Source organism: Cuculus canorus, chromosome 4, assembly GCF_017976375.1.
Source record: "Cuculus canorus isolate bCucCan1 chromosome 4, bCucCan1.pri, whole genome shotgun sequence".
Taxonomy (NCBI): Eukaryota; Metazoa; Chordata; class Aves; order Cuculiformes; family Cuculidae; genus Cuculus; species Cuculus canorus.
In genome coordinates this window covers 60,685,125-60,706,878 of record NC_071404.1, presented here as the reverse complement: position 1 = coordinate 60,706,878, position 21,754 = coordinate 60,685,125, and the positions used below count along the sequence as shown (strand labels likewise).

General features: G+C 47.1%; 2 protein-coding genes across 2 annotated transcripts; both read right to left on the bottom strand.

The window, feature by feature from the left end:
* Window positions 1-16,259: 16,259 nt before the first annotated feature.
* LOC128852058 (skin secretory protein xP2-like) lies at window positions 16,260-19,220 on the bottom strand. Its single transcript, XM_054065526.1, has one exon. It carries the CDS (start codon window positions 19,096-19,098, stop codon window positions 18,142-18,144), a length of 957 nt encoding a protein of 318 aa, XP_053921501.1. The 5' UTR covers window positions 19,099-19,220; the 3' UTR covers window positions 16,260-18,141.
* On the bottom strand, window positions 19,064-20,939 carry LOC128852059 (uncharacterized). Its single transcript, XM_054065527.1, has one exon. It carries the CDS (start codon window positions 19,853-19,855, stop codon window positions 19,202-19,204), a length of 654 nt encoding a protein of 217 aa, XP_053921502.1. The 5' UTR covers window positions 19,856-20,939; the 3' UTR covers window positions 19,064-19,201.
* Window positions 20,940-21,754: the final 815 nt, after the last annotated feature.

Here is a 21,754-nt window from a genome sequence, read left to right as displayed (position 1 = left end):
TTAATGAGTTTTGAAGTGCCAAAATGTATTTCTGTCTCAATGAATAATTTATGCTATGGAGCAATCAACAGTTTTTCTATGTCAGTCAGTAAGAGGATTTTTAGATCTATGAAAGTAACATTAATCCCTATAGGAGCAATGAGGATCAGTAGTGTGCATGAGGGGAGGTGTCTCCTTTTCTCTTGTTTGAAATTTGCAAAAATATATTTGAAAACTGCTGAAATTAAGACACTAGTGATGACAGTCAAAGAATGTGATAAGAAACTTGGAGCGGATTTTGAGGGATAATTTTTTAAAGTTTTCCATTTTATGCTTAGAACTGTTGCCTATGTAGACCGATGTAAAAATAAGCTTAAAGGTATAAGGAGCTAACAGTGACAAAGAAAGAATTCAGCGAGGCTCTGTAATTAACAAATAAAGGGATGTTTTCTGCCACTCAAAAATAAAACACTATTGCATTTCTTCCTCCTTAAAATAATTAAAACAAACTATGCACCCAAAGGTGGGAATTTTTTTTAGGAGCAGGAAGCTTAAGCTCCTCATTTGCCCATAAAGATCTGTGCAGAGTTTCATGTGCTGGCTGTAGCGTTTTGAGAGGTCATTCTCTAGTCATATTCTTTACACTCAGGAGAATGCTCTGGTGCACGCTTAGAACTGGTAATGCATTCAGAGGAAAACCTTGTGTTCTTCCTGCACTTTGGAGTGCACACCAACACGTGCACACCGAAGTGAGGAGTACAGTGCTGGGGTGCTCCTGGCAATAGCAGGTAAGCCACTTCCTTCCTGGAAAAGCCCTGACACTTTCTTCTGCAAGGGTGGCTGGGATGTGTAGGCCACCCGTGCGGAGTCAGGTATCTCATAGCCTTGCCAAGATACAGATTTGTTGGACTGGATGTCCACACTAGTTGAATGGAACAAATACAGGCAGTGGATCCATCAAAGCTAGAAAATGCAGAAACACTGCACCTGGCTCAGAGGTCTCCTGGTAAGGAGAGTTTGTGCAAGAAATACCACTATACGATCATTTTGTTCTTACATTTTCTCAGTATCTGCTTTCTGCAACAGTTGAAGGCAATGCGCTGAGGGAAGACAGAGCTGAACTAGTATGGCCTTTACCATGTTCCAGCATGTTGCTGGAAGTAAGTCTATACATTTAAAAGAAAAATCAAACCAAAGTACTGCCAATAAAGACATGTTTGGGTTACAAACATGCTGCAGTCTTCAAGCAGTGAATGGTTAGGTTAGGTTAGAATCCTAAGCTGGCATTAAGCCAAATTCCAGTTTAGCAAGCAACCTTAAGTTTCCTCCTGAAAAGGATACACATTTTGATAGCCCCTTATCTCTACAGAAAACATAGTGGATGTGCATTTTAAGTCTAATTTTTACATATACACTCAGTTTCTGTTAAGTATCCCTGATTCAATACAGAACTTCCAGTTCAGCTTTCCATTCATACTTGAAGAAGTGCGCCTGTTCTCAGTTTACTTTTATTTTTAAATTTTTTTTTGATTATCATACAACTTCTTCCAGAAAAAAACTCGTATAATAAAAATGAAAATACAAGTAGATGACTCATTTGATTAAAGCTAAAATTGTGTATTCTGCAATTTTTCATATGCATTTTTTTTGATAAGTAGATAGCATCCCTGTCTTGGCTAACCAGCCAAGTTATTTTGAGAGCCTTGTGGAAAGAGGATTTTAGAAGTTAATGTTTATATAAGTCAGTGCTGTACCTAATAGATGAAGAAGGGTTTCAGCATCACAAACAGTAAGGAGAGAGGGATCTGGGGAAAGCCTCTGTGAAAAGCATTCATATGCTGCTATGTGAACGAGCAGGATGAGGACAGTGGCAATTTGTCTCCATCAGTATGGATACAACAGAAAAGGGATTACACAATTGATAACACTTTCTTCCTCTGTAGTCCTAAACTACCATTTTAGATTTAGCCAGTGAGATACAGTACACAGGTGCAGTACAAACACTACTCTGTGTGTATTTTTTTTCCACAATTGATGTGATTTCACATTTGTAATACTGTCTCCATCTAATCTAAACTCACAATTTAGAAACAGAACATGAATTCTCTCAGTGGGGAGAAAATTAATCAGTCACCTAGGCTTCATTTTACCCCTACAAGGTCCTGATGGCAGAACACCAGTTACCAGTGCTCAAATTACTTTCATTGCAGTCAGTTAGTGATGAGAGCTTGTAGCTTGCCTGTGTTAGTGATGATTCCTGTTTCTGCCAGGACTTGCTATTCAGTATTAGTTAAAAAAGGAAATAGCCCAATTTGCTGTCAGCCAAACTCTATACTTCAGGGGCACCTTTAGAACAGCTGAGAAACCACTAATTGCACCACTCCACTGATTTCCAGTAGCAGGAAAAGTACCTTAAAAATGCTCCCTTGACTGGCTTTAATCCATGATTCTTGATATGATAGTTTGAGTGATTATTTTATTCAAAATAGCCAGAATACAGTTGCTTATAACGAGATGATAGGTGTGGATTTTTTTCCCCTGGACCAGTTTCTTTTCCTGTACTGCAGTTCAAACCATGTATGGTGATTTAGGATATGCTAAGTACACTTTATCTGCAGACTCATTTTTCACGTGTAGAGAGGCTCTTTTCTCCTTCCAGAGAAACACTGAATTATGTATGAAATTAAAATTATTGTGTGTTCAAAGAAAATTTGTCCCTCGTGGCCTTGTGTTCCTTTCTTGCACTATATCCACTGTGATAGGTAATGAACATACGTAAAGCTTCCTCTGGAGCAAGATATTGTCCCTATGAAATTAAACGATTGAGAATTTACCTTGCTTGCAAGAAAATTATTTTGCCAGGTTGGTATGTTCCTTACACTGAATATGTAAAGAAAAGCACTAAAATGGTAAGATACTTCTCTTAATGTTGAATTTATCTTCAATCTTTTTTCCTAGTTTTTCTTTTACATAAACATGTGACATAATTTTTTTTATGATGAAGCCATAAATACAGGTGTTCGGGAACAATAACTGTTCCTCTTGAAAAGTTCAGGTTGTTGGACAATTCACACAACTTCTCCCAAACAGAGAACAGGCACATTGAAAGGAAAATGGTCATTTTGTTGACTTATTTGTGGTATAATACCCATTAATAATTAATACCATATTGTGGTGTAATACCCATTAATTATACGAGTGTTCTTGTCTGTGATATTTCCCCCAATCATGAAAGATGCATTTAATTATATCTAATGCACAAATTCTGCTCTAAGAGATATAACAGTTGGATTCTTAGGACTTTAAACTGCTCAACTTTTTGATCCTCTGGCTTAACAGCTAAAGTGTTTGCAGCAGATGTGTGTAATATTTAATGTGCTGTAACCTTACTGGCAAATGTTTATTTAACGTAGATTGTAGATGCTGCTCATTCTTCTCCTCTGCATAAGTAACTTCCCATAAAATTCAGCCCTGTGAAAGACCTCTTAATCTTAAATAAAAAAATGCTTTTTATTACTTATTCAAATGCTGTCAAGAATGAAGCAAAAAAATGCTCTGCAACCTGAGCTTCTTTCCTCTCCAGCTACTGTAATTTGGTCTATTCTTTTCTCACATCTTTCTTATATGGCTGTAATGTTAATTACAACATACACATAATTCACATCCTTTGTTTTTAAGATATTTTGCACCTAGTTTATTGAGTATGGGATGGACTATTTCATCTAAGTATGCTGTTCATGCTACCACAGATCTCTGAGTATCATAAGAGCAAAGGACTTCTGCAAGCTACAGTGGAGGAAATAAACAGTCTTATGTCTTCTGATATCTTATGCTCAATCAGGTCTACCAAGCTGATACAACACAAAGAGCCAAACACCAAGCTCTGTGGTATGGTTGACACACCAGTGGCAAGGGACACCATCCAGAGGGAGCTTGACAGGCTTGAGAGGTGGGCCCATGTGAACTTCATGAGACTCAGTAAGGCCAAGTGCAAGGTCCTGCAACTGGGTTGAGGCAACCTCAAGTACAATTAGAGTCTGGGAAAAGAATGGACTGAGAGTAGCCCTGAAGAGAAAGATTTAGGTGTTTTGGTGGATAAGAAGCTCAACGTGAACTGGCAATGTGTGCATGCAGCTCAGAAAGCCATCCATGGGATGCATCAGAAGAAGTGCAACTACCTAGTAAAAGGAGGTGATCCTCCTCTCTATTCTGCTCTCATGAGGCCTCACTGTCAGGGTCGGTCAAAGGATTGATTTCTGTCTCAACATTTCTCATCAGATATTGAGCCACAGAACCTGACTGTATTAATCACAGATGTTGGCCTTACAGCCTTAAAAAAGAGGGTGCGGGGTGCTCGTTCTGTACCAACTTTGGAATGCTTTGTACTGGCTGAGGCTGGTGCATAGCAAATATTTCGTACCTGTCTCCAAGTCTCCCTGCTCCCCATACCTACCTCCCTAGTCCCCACCATTGTAAAACAAGACAGGAGAATTAATGGTGGGACATACCATAGACCCATGCTCCAACGGAGCATGCAGAAGGACTAGTTCATCCAAAGTTCAAGTGATGATGACTACTAGCCTTCATTGGGGCGCCAAGTCGACCACCGCCACCAGGAGGAGCCTGCCTCCAAAACTGACCACGCCTCAGACACTCCTCTCTTGGCATGTGTGGCCTGCCAGGTGGAGTTTGGCAAATCTCCATAGGTCTGAGGTGGACCAAAAGGTGGGTCGCAAGAAGGAACCAGGTGTGTGGACTAGCATAAAAGACAGCTCTGAAGCAGCCGAATTTTGAAGATCTTCCCCACCGTGAGATCACATCGATCGAAGACAGAAGCAGAGCAACCCCTTCTGGACCGGGACCCCAGAGATGCCAGATGTCTGTGTACCCGTGGTGGTAGCTATAACCCCCCTTTTCCTTCCTTTTTCTCCTTGTCCTTTCCTTATTCTCTCTCTCTCTCTCTTTCTATCGCAAGCCACATTACGGGCACGATTAATAGAGTTCCAAAAGTTATTGTGATTTAACTCCCTTGACTCGTTGAATTGTTGCTTTGTTTTCTTTTTGCACTCCAAGATAGTAGCTGAAAAGAACCATCACGTGGCCGCTTACAAGTGGACCGTGACACTCACCTGGAATACTGCATTCAGTTCTGGAGTACTCAGCACAGGAAGGACATGGATCTGTTGGAGAGAGTCCAGAGGACGGCCATGAAGATGATCAGAGGGCTGGAGTACCTCCCATACTATGACAGGCTGAAAGAGTTGGGGTTGTTCGGCCTGGAGAAGAGGGCTCCAGGGAGACCTTGGAGCAGCCTTCCAGTACTTAAAAGGGTCCTACAGAAAAGCTGGGGAGGGGCTGTTTATCAGGGAGTGCATGAGGGGGAATGGTTTTATGCTGAAAGAGGGTAGACATAGATTAGATATTAGGAAGAAATTTTTTACAGTGAGGGTGGGGAGGCCCTGGCACAGGTTGCCCAGAGAAGTTGTGGATGCCTGTTCAAGACCAGTCTGGATGAGGCTATGAACTACCTGATATAGTGGAAAACATCCCTGCACATGGCAGGGGGGGGTTGGAACTAGATGATCTTTAAGGTGCCTTCCAACCCAAACCATTCTATGATTCTTTGATTCTATGATTCATAAGAATAGCTAATATTAATACTAAAATTACTACTGCTACTATATATATAAAATATATGTTAGAACTCCCCAAATGTATTAATACTCAGCTAGTCACAGAATGTGTGCTACAAGCAATGGACACCAGATGGCACACACAGTAGGAGCACAGCAGTTTCAGTGGCAGATGAAACAGCCACCACAGAGATGTCATGAAAACCTCATGAAAACCAGAACTGGACTCAAAGCAGCAGCTGGGTTCTAAGCAGCATGACAGTGGGTTCTCGAGGGACAGTGGCCATCAAGAAGAAAGGCCGTACTGAGAAAGTTTCTCATTTTTATGGAGAACATGACATTTATGACGTAGAATACATTCTTTGGTTGGTTTGGGTCAGCTGTCCAAGATCTGCTCCTCCCTGCATTATGCACCTGATACCTTGAAACTGCACAATTCCTTCAGTTCCATGGAAACAACATTCCACGGCTGACCATAAAACTAAACCAGAATAGTGGAGTCACCATCGCTGGAGGTTTTTAAAAGATGAGTAGACAAGGTGCTCAGGGACATGGTTTAGTGGCAGATAGGAATGGTTGGACTCGATGATCCAAGAGGTCTTTTCCAACCTGGTGATTCTATGATTCTATGATCACCTTTATTCCACAGAACTTGAAATACTTTAGTTAGAAAAATGTGCAGTTACTTAGAAAGGTAACTTTCTGTGAAGAAATCTGTTTCTGTCCCAGCCATAACCAGGACAGGCGAGAGCTGGTGGGACTGACACAGAGCTTTAAACTAGAGTCAGTGGGGCAAGAGGACACCAACAGGACTACAGAAGGGAAGCCATGGCTTGTCATGGCATTGCCTGAGTAGGAACATTTACATTGCTCCTGGGAGCAACAGAGGACTCGGGAATGTATCTGAAATGCTTATACGCCAGTGGACACAATATGAGAAACAAACAGGATGAACTGGAAGTGTTGGGCAGCTCCCAGAGCTACATTAGCATTGGTATTAGTGAGATTTGGTGCAATGAGTCCCACATTTGGAGTTCTGGGATGGAAGGCTTCAGGATGTTCAGGAGGGATAGGCTGGGCAGGTGAGGTGGAGGTATAGATAAGAGAGAGGTTTGATTGTACAGCTCTCACAATAACTCATGATGTGGTTAAGAGCCTCTGGCTGAGGATTAGGGAGACAAAAACCAAAGGACATATTGTAGTGACTGTCCACTACCAATCACCCAGTAAGGATGTAAACTCTGATTCCAGAGGCAGTTAGGAGAAATTTGTGGATTGGAAGTCCTTGTTCTTACTGCAGATTTCAACTTCCCAGGTGTAACTGGGAATATCATACTGGTGATGAGCAGATCTTTAAAATTCTTGATGTTTATATGAATTAACTTCTTGTCACAAGTACTCAGTGAGCCAGTTAGGAAAGGTATCCTCCTAGACTTGCTGTTTGCAAATAGAGAAGGGCTCGTGGCAGATGTGATGGCTAAAATTTTCGTTGTAATGAAAAAAGGACAGGAAAGCTGCTACCCTGGACTTCAGGAGAGCAAACCTGAAGCTGTTCAGAGAGATATTTTGCAGAGAATCTGCTTTGAGGGCTTAGGAGTCCACAAGTGGGGAAACTCCTTCGCATGGTGGCAGAGCTGAGGGAGGAAGTAAATTAGATTAAGGACAATCAGGGAATGTGAGAGGGAACTAGACCTTTGGAGCAGCGCCCTGTCACAAACTCAGCAGGCTGCTGGAGCCAGTGTGGCTAAGCAGCTCCCACCTACAAACTGCAAGGCTGGGGGAACAAGAGATGGGGAAAGGCAGCAAGTTCCTGTCCTGCGCAGGAAACCTGCTCCCTCCACCCAGACAACAAACCCCCAAAATCACCCTCAAAAATAAATATGAAGCACTGCAGGTAGAACCTATCCCCAGGGAAGAAGAAGATGGCTCCCACAGCCTAGAAACATTCCCTAGGCTCAGGCATCCTCAGAGGACCTTAAAAACATCCTCTGTTAATAAAAAGAAGAGAGTGATAGTCCTAGGGGATTCCCTTCTAAAAGGAGTGGAGGGACCCATCTGCAGACCGGACCCACTCCACAGGGAGGTCTGCTGCTTACCAGGGGCATCAGTAAAGGATGTCACTAGAAAACTTCCTTCCTTGGTGAAGGAAACTGATTATTACCCCCTGCTAGTATTTCAAATAGGCCATGATGACTTACAGCGCAGAAAGCTGAAAGCCATCAAAAGAGACTTCAGGGCTCTAGGAAGAATGATGGAGGGCTCTGGTGCACAAGTGGTGTTTGGTTCCATCCCAACACTAAGGAATAAGGAACAGGAGGTCAAAGACAAACAGCTGTTTAATGCCTGGCTCCGAGCCTGGTGTGAGGAGAGAGGCTTTGGATGCTTTGATCACCCCCAGGCTTTCTTACTAGGGATGGGACACACTTGTCTCCAAGGGGGACTAAAGTACTTTCTAAAAATCTAATTAGGCTCTTAAATAAAGCTTTAAACTAGATGTGAAGGGGGAGAGGGAGGAGACCAGGCTAGTTGGGAATAAGCCTGGTAGTGGGAGTCCAGAAACTGAGATATGGTGTGCCGGCGTGGCCCACCAGCACACCACCACAGAGCAAGATGGGGCGAGTACAGCTGGGGACCACAAGAATGAAACTGGAACTGTGGAGTTAGTTATTCCAAGGACCAGTCGACTGGGAATGAACTCTATGCCCTTTATGAGGGCTGAAGGTTCGTCAGCCTAGCTGAAGTGCATTCACACCAATGCACGCAGCATGGGCAAAAAGAAGGAGAAGCTGGAAGCTATTGTAGGGCAAGGTGACTATGATGTCGTTGCCATCACGGAAATGTGGTGGGATGACTCATATAACTGGATTACAGCTATGGGGGGGGTATAAACTCTTCAGGCGGGACAGGAAGGGTAGAAAAGGAGGTGGGGTAGCCCTCTATGTTAAGGAGTGCTTCAATACCCTTGAGCTGGATTACGGTAAGGAAGGGACTGAGTGCTTATGGGTTAAAATCAGAGGACCCCACAAGAAGGCAGACATTGTGATGGGAGTCCGCTACACCCAGCCAAGAGGAGGCAGCTGATGAGCCCTTCTATAAACAGCTGGGGATGGTCTCTAGATCTATACCTCTTGTCCTCGTGGGTGACTTCAATCTTCTGGATATCTGCTGGGGGTACAATACAGCAAAAAGGAAGCAGTCTAGGAGGTTCCTGGAGTGTTTGGAAGACAGCTGCCTCACACAACTGGTTAGTGAACCAACAAGGGAGGGTGCCCTCCTTGACCTGCTGTTTGAGAATAGAGAAAGTCTTGCGGTGGATGTGATGGTTGGAGGACGCCTGCGACTAAGCGATCATGAGATGATAGGGTTTTCAGTTCTAGGTGGGATAAAGAAGGGGATTAGCAAAACAGTCACATTAAACTTCCAGAGGGCAGACTTTGGACTGCTCAGAAGGCTGGTTGGCAAAGTCCCATGGGAGACAGTCCTTCAGGGCAAGGGAGCCCAAGAAGGCTGGGTGCTCTTAGGAAATGAAATCCTAGCAGCTCAGGAGCAAGCCATCCCTGTGTTCCAGAAAAGGAGCCGGCGGGGGGAAAGGCCAGCTTCGTTAAGCAGGGAGATTCTGGGATGCATCAAAAAGAAGAAGAATGTCTATGAGCTTTGGAGGAAAGGGCAGGCATCTTGGGTGGACTACAGGGAGGAAGTGAGATTGTGCAGGGAAAGAATCAGGAGGGCTAAGGCCCAACTAGAAATCAAATTGGCTAAGTCTGTGAAAGATAATAAAAAATCTTTCTACAAATACATCAACAAGAAAAGGAGGACTAGGGAGAATATTCAGTCCTTATTGGATGAAGAAGGAACAACAGTGACAGGGGATAAGGCTAAGGCTAAGGTACTTAATGCCTTCTTTGCCTCAGTCTTTAATAGCAAGGAAAGTTGTTCCTTCTGTGCACAAACCCAAGAGTTAGAGGAGCAGAATGAGGCTCCAATGATCCAAGAGGAGGACTTGCTTGCCCAGCTAGACACCCACAAGTCTATGGGGCTGGATGGGATCCACCCACGGGTATTGAAGGAGCTGGCAGATGTCCTTTACAAACACCTTTCCATCATCTTCCAGCAGTCCTGTCTGACTGGGGAAGTTCCACTAGACTGGAGGCTGGCTAAGGTTGTGCCCATCTACAAGAAGGGTTGCCGGGAAGATCCGGGGAACTACAGGCCTGTAGAGTCTGACCTCAGTGCTGGGGAAAGTCATGGAACAGGTAATCTTGAGTGCCATCATGAAGCACATGCAAGAGAACCATGTGATCAGGCCCAGTCAACATGGGTTTACAAAAGGCAGGTCTTGTCAAACTAACCTGATCGCCTTCTATGACATAATGACTTGACTACTGGATGGGGGAAAGGCTGTAGTCTTTTTGGACTTCAGTAAAGCCTTTGACACAGTTTCTCACAGCATTCTGGTTCAGAAACTGTCTGCCTCTGGCCTGGATGGGTGCACACTCTCCTGGGTTGAAAACTGATTGGATGGCCAGGCCCAGAGAGTGGTGGTAAATGGAGTTAACTCCAGCTGGAGGCCAGTCACAAGTGGGGTTCCTCAGGGCTCAGTACTGGGTCCAGCCCTGTTCAATGTCTTTATCAATGACCTGGATGAAGGCATAGAGTGCACCCTCAGCAAGTTTGCGGATGACACTAAGCTGGGTGGAAGTGTGGATCTGCTGGAGGGTAGGGAGGCTCTGCAAAGGGATCTTAACAGGCTGGATCAGTGGGCTGAGGCCAGTGGCATGAGGTTTAACAAGGCCAAATGCCGGGTCCTGCATGTGGGGCACAACAACCCTATGCAGTGCTACAGACTGGGGGAAGAGTGACTGGAGAGCTGCACGGAGGAGAAGAACCTGGGGGTAATGGTTGATAGCCAACTGAACATGAGCCAGCAGTGTGCCCAGGTGGCCAAGAAGGCCAATGGCATCTTGGCTTGTATCAGAAACAGTGTGACCAGCAGGTCCAGGGAGGTTATTCTCCCTCTGTACTCGGCACTGGTGAGACTGCGCCTTGAGTACTGTGTTCGGTTCTGGGCCCCTCACCACAAGAAGGATGTTGAGGCTCTGGAGCATGTCCAGAGAAGAGCAACGAAGCTGATGAGGAGGGTTGGAGAACAAGTCTTATGAGGAGCGGCTGAGAGAGCTGGGGTTGTCTAGCCTGGAGAAGAGGAGGCTGAGGGAAGACCTTATTACTCTCTACAACTACCAGAAAGGAGGTTGTGGAGAGGAGGGAGCTGGCCTCTTCTCTCAAGTGACTGAGGACAAGACAAGGGGGAATGGCCTCAAGCTCTGCCAGGGGAGGTTCAGGCTGGATATCAGGAGAAAATTCTTCACAGAAAGAGTCATCGGGCACCGGAGCAGGCTGCCCAGGGAGGTGGTCGAGTCACCTTCCTTGTAGGTGTTCAAGGAACGGGTTGATGAAGTGCTTAGGGACATGGTTAAGGGAGTGTTAGGAATGGTTGGAGTTGATGATCCAGTGAGTCCTTTCCAACCTGGTGATTCTATGATTCTGTGATTCTATGAAGTGTTTATCAGTCTTTAAGAATCACCTTTTAGCAGCATAGGAGCAGGCAATCCCCACTGTGTCATAAGTCAAGCAAGTGCAGCAGAAGACCAGCTTCGTTGAACAGAGACCTTTTGGAGCTCAAGAGGAAAAATAAATTGTGTGATGTCTGAATATGAGGTCAGATTTTGCAGGCATTAGAGCTATGGTTCATATATGCAGGGAGAAGACATAAAAGGCCAAAGCTAAGAACTTTAATAGCAAGAAGAGGTCTAAAGAAAATGCTGGACCAGCCCTTATTAAAGAGGGTCACCTAACTAACAGGGATGAAGAAAGAGCAGAGTCATTCAATGTTTTTTTTGCCTCTGTCTTTAATAATATTGACAGACCTTGGGCTGCCCGGTCCCCTGAGCTGGAGGGACACGAGTGTGGGAGCAGCGACTTTCCTTTTGTACTTTTCTGGACACTGAAATTGTAAGGGACCAGTTGTATCAGCTGTATGTTCCTAAATCCACAGGGCCTGATAGGATTTATTCCAGAATAGTGAAGGAGTTACCAGATGCTATGGCAGGACCTGTCTTGATCATCTACCAAAAGCCTTGGGAGTCTGGGGAGGTCCCTGCTAGCTGTAAGCTAGCCAATGACTTTCCAATTTACAAAAGGAGCCTAAGGGAATCATTGAATCATAGAATCACTAGGTTGGAAAAGACCCACTGGATCATTGAGTCCAACCATTCCCAACAATCCCCAAACCATGCCCCTCAGCACCTCATCCACCTGTCCCTTAAACACCTCCAGAGAAGGTGACTCAACCACCTCCCTGGGCAGCCTGTTCCAGTGCCCAATGACCCTTTCCGTGAAAAATTTTTTCCTGGTGTCCAGCTTGAACCTCCCCTGGCAGATCTTGACGCCATTCCCCCTTCTCCTGTCCCCTGTCACTTGGTAGAAGAGACCAGCTCCCTCCTCTCTACAACCTCCTTTCTGGTAGTTGTAGAGAACAAATACCTCACCTCCCTCTTCTCCAGGCTAAACAACCCCAGCTCTCTCAGCCGCTCCTCATAAGACTTGTTCTCCAGCCCCTCTCACCAGCTTCGTTGCTCTTCTTTGGATATGGTCCAGAGCCTCAACATCCTTCTTGTAGTGAGGGGCCCAGAACTGAACAAAGTATTCAAGGTGCAGTCTCACCAGAAGACTGCTTCTTCACCTGGAAGACCCAGGGAACTACAGACCTGTTTAGTTCCTGGAAAAATTATGGATAAGATTATAGTGGGTACTGGTGAAAGGCATTTAAAGAACAAAGCAATAATCATGCACAGTCAACAATGGTTCATGAAGAAAAAGTCCATTTAACTACTTTGATGTCCCTGTATGATAAGGTCACCTGCCTACTGGATAGCGGTGGATGTCCTTTTCCTTGATTTTAGCAAGGCTTTTCATGCTATGCCTACCAGTTGTCTGGCTGTGGGATGAGGAGTTCATAGTGCACTGGGCAAAGACTTGGCCAAGAGGCTGAGCTTAAAGAGTTGTAGTGCCGGCATCTAGCTGGCAACTGGTCACCAGCGCTGTTCCACAGGATTCAATTCTAGGGACAGTTCTGTTCAAAATTTTTATCAATAACCTGGAGGCAGCACTTGAATGCACCATTAGCTTATTTGCTGATGATACCAAGCTGGAATGTGCTGTTGACTCTCTTGAGGCACAAGAGGCCTTGTGGGAGGGTCTAGATAGATTGGAGTGCTGGGCAGTGATAAATGGGATGAAATTTAACAAGTCTAAATGACAGATTTTGCACCTAGGATGGAGTAACACCAGGCACAAGTATGAAGGAAAGGAGTGACTTGAGACCCACCCTGCAGAAAGGAATCAAGGGACGCTGTTTGACAACAGGCTCAAATGAGCCAGCAGTGTGCTCTAGCAGCCAAGAGGGCAAACTTCATCTTGAGGCACATCAAACACAGCATAATCAACCCATCAACAAAGGAGATTATCCCACTCTGTTCAGCATTGGTGTGGCCTCACCTTCAGTACTGTGTACAGTTCTGGGCTTTATAATTTAAGAAGGACTTAAGATGTAGTCCAGTGTGTCCAGAGAAGGGCAACAAAGCTGGTGAAAGGGCTGGAAGGCCTGTCCTATGAGGAGCAGCTAAGGATGTCAAGTTAGCCTAGTTTGGAGAAAACAGGGCTGAGGGGTGATCTCATGGCTCTGAAGTTTCCTGAGGGGAAATGGAGAGGGAGGTGCTGACCTCTTCTCCTTGGTATCTGGTGGTAGGACGTATGGGGATGGTTCAAAGCTGCACCAGAGGAGACTTAGTACATTTGACATATCCCTCTCCCCCTAAGCCGCTGCATAGGGATGCTGTTTTGCTGAGCCCTGGGATGGAGGGGAGTGAGACAGAGGTCTGGTGGCCACTTCACATCAGTGGCCACATCAAAGCCCAGGTGTGCAGGAAGGATGAGTCGGGGAGAATGAGTTAGCCATTATGTCTCTTCCACTCTTTTGCCTGTCAGGATAACCAAGCTGGCCTGTGGTCACCCCCTCCCACATATCAATGCAGAAATGCAGAGTTACATTGTAGCCACAGAACAAAAAATCAGAGGTGACCATGAAAACAGAAGTAATAGAAACCAATATATGTTGTATTTGGATGACTTATGGTTGTCAAAATTAAGAGTTTTGTGTGTTGGACAATGGCTTGATGTACAACCCTGGAGTTTTGGATCCCTACACAGTGATGGAAGTTGCACCGGCTGGGGGACCAAAGCAACCACAGTGTCCCTTAACAGCGGTGCCACTGGCCAAAGGTAATGAAGATAAGGAGCTAGGTTGACTGATACCTCACACGTTATCACTCCAGAAGGGACTATAAGAGGATGAGAGGAACGAGTCATAACTGGAGTTCCCTCTCAGCTGGTCTGAGACCCCCGCTGATGTCAACATAATATCAAGGATCCAATCCCTCCGAGCACTGGACCATCTGCAAAATTACACTTGCAGCAACCTCGGGGAAACATCTAAAAAGGCTTTATCACTGAAGCCCAGATAGATCATATAGTCCCTCATAAATCCTTATAGGATGCTAATATTGGTCTAGACATAAGCTTATATTCTTGACTTAGAATTGTAACATTATAGGTAATAAACCAGATGTTTAAATGCAGTTCTGGGTCCTACTCTGTCTCCCTCAGTGTGTCACAATATTATGAAGCATTTCTTTACCAAGACCATGGTTGAACACTGGAACAGGCTTCTCAGACAGGTGTCTGATACATCAAGTGCATCAGTGCTTAAGGGACATTTGGACAATGCCTGTAATAAACCGCTTTAACTTTTGGTCAGCCCTCAATTGGTGAGGGAGTTGGAGTATATGATGCTTGCAGGTCCCTTCCAACTGAAAACATTCCATTCCATTCCATTTGATTCCATTCCATAAAAACCTATCCCATCCCATGCGGACCCATTAATTGTAATTTCCCAATTAAGGGAAAATACAGGCTACGCGTTTATCTGGGTTCTTCTAATTTATCCAGTTAAAATTACTTCATTGCCTCTGAAAATCGAAAAACACCTACCACTGTCTCATCCTTTCTCCAAACACCCAATAGAGGATTTTTTGCACTCTTACAGACCTTCCTGTGGAAGATGTCTTTGGTGTTACAGAAAAGACACTGAAACCTAAAATACACCTAAGCCTGAGCTCTCTCAGTCCTGCCTGTATTTCATTGAAGTGTTTGTGTTACATCCAGTAATGACAGTGATAACTACCAGATTTACAATGAAAGTGTGTGAAAGATATCCTAGCTTCTGGTTTGCGATCTTGACAATGCATGGCACTGAGAGCAGCATTTATTGGACTATAATGCATTGCTTGCTAACCCTTATTTAATTATAAACCTGTATGTGCAAATATCTATATTTTTAAAGACACACGCATTCCCATTTATGAAACTCGTGTGACAGCCCATGGCAATTGGCCTAGCACAAGAAGTAGCGGGTGCCATGTCTGTTGCAATGATTTTTTTTATGGATTTGAGATCTACTGGAACGAAAAAGCCCAAGTATCCCTTTGTGTTGGCTGTTTTGTGGGTAGCAGGAGCAAAATAAGACTGAGGGCAGGGCAGCTTGTGATAAGATGCAAAAGACTTATAACAGCGGAAGCATAATCAATGGCCTAAACATGGGTACATGTAGCAGGTCACCCTGCATCTGCTCAGAGTAGATGATGGAGGCTTCTCTCACTACTGTTATCAATTCACACATCTCCGGTATGGCTGGACAGCAGATTGTTTTATGGGAAGTGAAAGAAAAAAAAGGGGAAAACTTAAGCTCAAGGACAGAGCTACAAAAGAAATTAGACCAAGTAAATGTCACCTTGTGAAGTAAAGCTCTCCGTCACACAGCTAGAATCCAAGAGAGCTGCCACTCACCCTGATAAATCATGGGTATAAGAGATGATGTGCTACAGACACTCCATACACCGAGCCACACACATGCTAAGCGTGGATGAGGGAGCAGAAGAAAGAAGGGACAAGTGCGATAGTCCACTACCACGTGACCCAGTGGAGTTGTTGTTTCACATTATGAAGAACTACTGTGAAAGCATAAAATTGATAACTTGAATGCAGTCTTCTCAATTCATCTTGAGGTCAATGAACTTTATTACAAAATTGATTAGGCTTGCTACTTTCTCAATTAATTTCTATGAACTTTAAATCTTACTTTTGTACTTCCTTTTGATACTTAAGGAGTATCATTCGATGTGACCAGATCACAACCTCTTAGACAGACCTATGACACTGACTTATTTTATAAGCCTCTTTTGACCTCAAGTACTGATTTTCATGCCTCATTCAAAGTATTGACGCCGTATATTCAATGCCATCTGCACTACGAGATAATCAAATACTTAAATAAAAGTTCACATCATCGCTACAATGCTACAATGTTCTGTAATCAGCAGTTTTGCATTTCCCCACTGCGTGAGGCAGAAGCAAAGACCGCCTACGGAAGGAAATAAGAACCAATTTTTAATTTAATTTGCAATTATATCTCCACAAAGTTCAACAGTTTCATTTGAAACCAGGATCGATTTCTACCCAAGTCTAAGTCACATCATCAGAAATTTTATACCCCTTAAAACATATTCTTTGTAAAAAAAATATTCACACCACTTAGAGAAATGGCTTCTAAATCCCCCCGCTGAAAAACATAACCACTACAAGCCTACCGAAGGTAATTCTCAGATTTATCTCACTAAATAAGATTTGTGACACATCTGTTTTGAGAACAATTTTACGGCACTGGAATAGATTATGAAGACAAGCAACGATTATTAAAAAGGCTGAACCTTCAGTTCAGGACTGGGTTCCCTTTTGGGAAGATGTTCCAGGAAGTCACAAGACTCGATACAAAAGCGTTTTGATCAGGTCCTCCGGATCTAGCTCAGTCTTTCTTATGTCGTCTTCTCTTGTCAAAGGAAATCACCATTCTGCCTTTAGTCATCATTCACTTCAAGTACAGAGCTCCAGGTGCTTTCAAGCTCTAAAGCAAGCTAACATACGCTGTTTGAAACTCGCTACAGCCACGTTCCAGCTGTGCTATCCTGACCCATGCGGAGGAGAAAGAAGAGCAGCAGACCAAAACAAATCAGTATTCAAGCTTTTAATTCTCTCTCCGTGATGAAACGAGATGACCTCCCGAGGAGAAGCAGCTCCTAACAAAAGCCGTCTGTCTAGTCTTGGGGGTTCAACAAGGGCGGCAGAGATGACACCGTTTGGAAACGAGATGGCAGAGAAGCAAATGCTGGATTCTGCACCTGGGAGGGGTCACGCCGGGCACAAGCAGAAAGTGGGAGAGGAGTGGCTGGAGATGCGCCGTGCCCAGAGGGAGGTGGGCTGCTGGTGGGCGGCAGCTCGATGGGAGCCAGCAGAACGCCCTGGCAGCCGAGAGGGCAAACGGCGTGGCAGGGGGCATCCAGCACGGCACGAGATCTCAAGAGCGGTGACTGCGGGGTTTGGCGTTGCTGCAGCCTCACCTTGAGCGCCGTGTGCCGTTCGGGCCCCGGGGTCTGAGACGGGTGAGAAGGTGCTTGAAGGTGTCCAGAGGGGAGGGCGAGCAAGGTGCTGGGAGGGCTGGAAGGCACGTATCTGTGAGGAGGGGCTGAGCAGCCCGCGTGTTGTGGCTTTGCCAGCTGCAGGGCTGCAGACATCTCCAGAGGGGATGTAGGACCGGCAGGAGGAGGCCAAGTGTGCTCCCTGCAGCCCTGCTGCCTCTTGGCCCTCTACTCATGGGGGGGCATGGGAAGGGCCACGGGCTCCCCAAGGGCTCTGGGGCACTGCTTTGGCCGGAGCGGCCCTGGGTGCTGGTGCAGCTGCTGGAGCAGCCCCAGGAGGGCTCTCGGCTGGCTTGTGCTCAGCGCTCGTGTGCCGCGGATAGTCGGACCCGTCTTCCCGGTCGCGCCGTTCTCCGTCGCCGCCCGGGTTCGTGCCGACGACCCGGCCTCTGTTCGGGTGCTGCTCTAACTCCGAGCGCCTCCTTTGAGTGCTCTAACTTTCTCGCTTTCTTTCGGAGAGCTCTCTGTTCCTGCGAGCTCCTCCTTTTAATGGTCTTCCTAACTGCTCTGCCGTGCCAGGCTTTATACGCCCTTAAGCACCTCGTTGGTAGCTACCTCACTGAGATCGGCCGCTTCTCAGGATCCCGCAGCTGCAGCACTTAAGTTCAACTCAGCTGGCCTGCGATTCTCTCTTGTTGCCATTTCCCTACACTCGTGGGCCCTTGGCTTTTGTGGGCTGGGGCCAAACCCTTCCCACCCTGAAGGCGACGCCGGGTGTCAAGAGAGCGGCTGTGAGACTGCAGAGGCGGGACAAGGCAACGTGAAAAGAGGCGTTTTTAACAACGACAACCACTGTTTTATTCCTTCTTCCTAGACTAACGTGCTCCTACAGCTCCAACACCACTCGCTGCCCGAGATCGCTGCTGTTTCCAGCCCGACCCGTTTCAACGTCCATCGCCGTGTCGGGCAGCCGGGTCGTTTGGTGGGCAGTAGCAGGTCGGGCAGTGTCGGAAGACGCGAGCTGGGTGGTGCGGTGGCCGTGGCATAGGAGCCGCTTGAGGGGCTGGAGGGCGGCCTGGAAGGAGACCAGCCCCTGGGACCTGGTCAGGAGCCGGACCGGGCCACCATTCTGGGCGTGGAGGCGGCCCGAAAAACAGCGGGGCAGGAGGTGTGCGGCGCTGGGGTGAAGGCGCGGATGGAGCCGGAGCCGCCTCCTGGACGTTCTCAGGGCTTTCTCTTCGGCGCCGTTTGGCCGGGGCTGGACCGGCGCTGGTGCTCGGGCCGTCTGGGTCAGCCCATGGCTCGGCCGCTGTGGGGCTGGGGGCTGCGCGGCTCCGGCAGTCGTTCTCCTGCTCCTCGTCGTCCTCCCCCTCGTCCTCCCCCTCGTCCTCCTCTTCCTCGTACTCCTCCTCGTCCTCGTCCTCATCCTCTGCTCCTGCCGCCAATGGGCTGTGCGGTGGCCGTGGCACTGGAGCTTCATGAGGTGCCGGCAGCTCATCCCTCGCCTTTTCCGGAGCACGGGATTGAGGTGGTCCTGGGAGCGAACTGGGATCCTCAGGGCTGGGGCTGCGGCTGCGGCGCCGTTTGGCCGGGGCTGGACCGGCGCTGGTGCTCGGGCCATCTGGGTCAGCCCATGGCTCGCTCTCCGCGGGGCTGAGTCCTGCACATCTCTGGGAGTCGCTCTCCTCCGCAGCTCCTCCCGCCGCCAGAGCATCAGCCCGTCTCTTCTTCGGCCGCTCGTCCTCGTGCCCGGGGCTGTGTGGGACTGCAGCCGGGGCTCGCTCTCTTTCCCCGGGGCTTTGCGCCCACCTCCTGAGGAGGTCGGGCTGATCTCTCTGGAAGAAGGGGCTGTGGAAGAAGTGCAGCTGCAGAAGACAAAGGAGAGGAGTCAGTGCCGTCATTCCCAGAAGCACCAAGACAGAGATTCTCTAGCCAAGGCTTTCCTTCAGCCGAGACGCGCGTGGCTATGACAAAGGGCTCTCGGTGGGCCGTGAAGCCTCCGGCTTAGACTGAACAAAAGGTTGGGATGGAGCTTTTGTAAGTAGTGAGCGCGCCGGGGTTCTCAGTATGTGGGAGCAGAGAAGCATAGGGTTTTCCAAGCCCACACAACGTCTCGAGGGTTCTCTCCTGGGGGAGGAACTTGCTTACCTTGCCCAGAGAAGATCCTGCTGCTGCTATTCCTTGCAGCTCCTCCACGGAGATGGAGATGGGAGAATCTCCTTCCATTGCGTGGAATCCATGGAGGCTGAGTTGGAGGATGAAGCCTCCCATGGACCTGGTTGCAAAGATCTTCCTCCCCAGCACTTCTTTGCAGAAGAGTTGTTCTGCGATGGCGATGCAGTTTCCGTTGTCGGCCCACCAGATTGACTGGAAGTGAGGGCTGCCGACCACCTTCCAGAGGTTCTTGAGGAACCTGCGGGCTGAAGAGGGGCTGGGTTTGGCACAGCTCTCCTCCTCCCAAAGAGGATCACGGAGGCTGGGCACCCCGCGCTCCTCCGGCCTACCTTGAAAGTCCTCTCCTGCGAGAGGTGCACTGGCAGCATCGCCAGGTGCTGCCGTATCACGTCCTGCTTGGCTGGGAGAAGATGAAGGCACCCAACCAGGCTCCTCCGTGTCGGAGGATGAGTCTGGTGAAGGTGACTCCATGTTATTCCTCATTGCTGAGCTGCCTTGCAGCTTGCAGCCTCGTCCCTTTCCCCTGAGCAGCAAGACTGGGTCCTGCCTGTCAGCGGGCTGAAGGGCTGTGGCGTCCGATGCCTGGGCAGCAGCTGGACAAGTGCTGTGGGCTCATTGTGACCTCACCGTCTGGCACGCGTCTCCTGCCAGCGAGAGGTGGAAGACGAAGACTACACAAGTTCTAAAGAGACCCGCTGTCTTACATAAATGCGGCTTGCAACAGCGAGAAACTGGTGCCCCGACTCAGAATATGGATTCACGTTTCTCTTGCACGGCCACAGTGCAGCACCAGCCTGTTCCTCAGGCAATCATTGAATCACAGAACCACTTAAGTTTGAAAAGACCTTTCAGATCAAGTCCAGCCGTAACCCTGACACTGCCATGCCCACCACTAAACCACGGCCTGAACACGACATCCCCATGGCTTTTAAACCCCTCCGTTTTTAAAGCCCTGGGCAGCCTCTTCCAGTGCATGAGAGCTCTTCCTGCGAAGGAATCTCTGCCAGTACCCGGTCTAAACCTCCCCTGCTGCGGTTTGAGGCCATTCCCTCTTGGTCCCATCGCTCGTCACTTAGGAGAAGAGCCCAGCACCCACCTCACCGGAACCTCCTCTTGGGGAGCTGCAGAGAGCAAGGAGGTCTCCCCTCAGCCTCCTCTTCTCCAGGCTATAGAGAAAAACGGCATTTAGGGATGCGCTAGAGGGACACAGTTAGTCGTCAGCGGGAATGAGGGACGGTGGAGAGCATCCAGGGACGGGGTCTGTCCCAAAGGATGAGTGTCTGCAGGGATGAGGCTGTCTGTCCCCAGGGAGGGATGGGCCACGCTGCAGTGCTGGACATCAAAGCGCCCTAGAGCTGCAGTTCTTCCCCTGGGCACCTTCTCCCCCGCCATGCAGAAACGCCCGTGTCCTCTGCTGTGGAATAACCCCCGCTCTGGGATTTCAGCCGTGACTGGCATGAAATGGAAGATCTAACTTTTGGTCAGCCCTCAATTGGTCAGGGAGTTGGAGTATATGATGATTGCAGGTCCCTTCCAACTGAAAACATCCCATCCCATTCTTAAATAAATGCTGCCTTAGCTTTACTATTTGTGGAGACAAACTGTTTTTACATTTAGTTACAAGCCTGAATAAAACCTATCTTAGCTGCAAAATTTACTGTATAATTCTCTTTTAATTAATTTTATTGTAAAGATTCGTTTTTATGACCAGTAAGACACTATATAATTGACAGGCAGTACAACTTCTTTTCCTTTTCTCGCCCTTGGAAAGCTAAAGACCTCATTACACATCATGAGAAATGCCCTGTAGTGCTAGCAATTGCAGAAGTCTACACTGCAATGGGGCAGAAATGTTAGCAAAACCAGTCCTTCAGGTATCTGGTATTCCTACTGCTTTTCTCCATCTAAACCATAATCATATGATTAGAAACAAACCAACCTTTTCTACTCTTTTATGATCAGCTCAGAAGATTCAAGGTTTAGTCCTGATTCATGTAGGAATTATGCTCATGTTTTCAACTGTAATCAACTGAATCCATATTTAAGCTGTTTTCTTTCTCAGAAAATTTCCTTATAACCTTCCAGTGAGCAGGAGATGCGGGAAACCCAGCCAGGCAGTGACAAACCAAGTGTTTCACAAGAAAAAGTAAAATATTCCTCTTGCTTCCAGGCTTTCCTTGAAATCTCATTTTAAAGACTGCCATGTTTACAATCAGAAGTGTTGTAGGAAAAACATATTTTTTTTTTTGTCAATAAGCAGATTTTAACGCAAAAAGAGGATGTGTTTACCTATACTTCTGTACTGTTTATTGCTTCCAGCTGCTTGTGCTGGTTGGAAAAAATCCACCCCTCACCACTATTGTTGGAAATTAAGAGGACTGC

Coding starts and splice junctions, on each gene's coding strand:
- LOC128852058 (XM_054065526.1), bottom strand. CDS start 19,098: ATGACGGCACTGACTCCTCTCCTTTGTCTTCTGCAGCTGCACTTCTTC.
- LOC128852059 (XM_054065527.1), bottom strand. CDS start 19,855: ATGAGGAATAACATGGAGTCACCTTCACCAGACTCATCCTCCGACACG.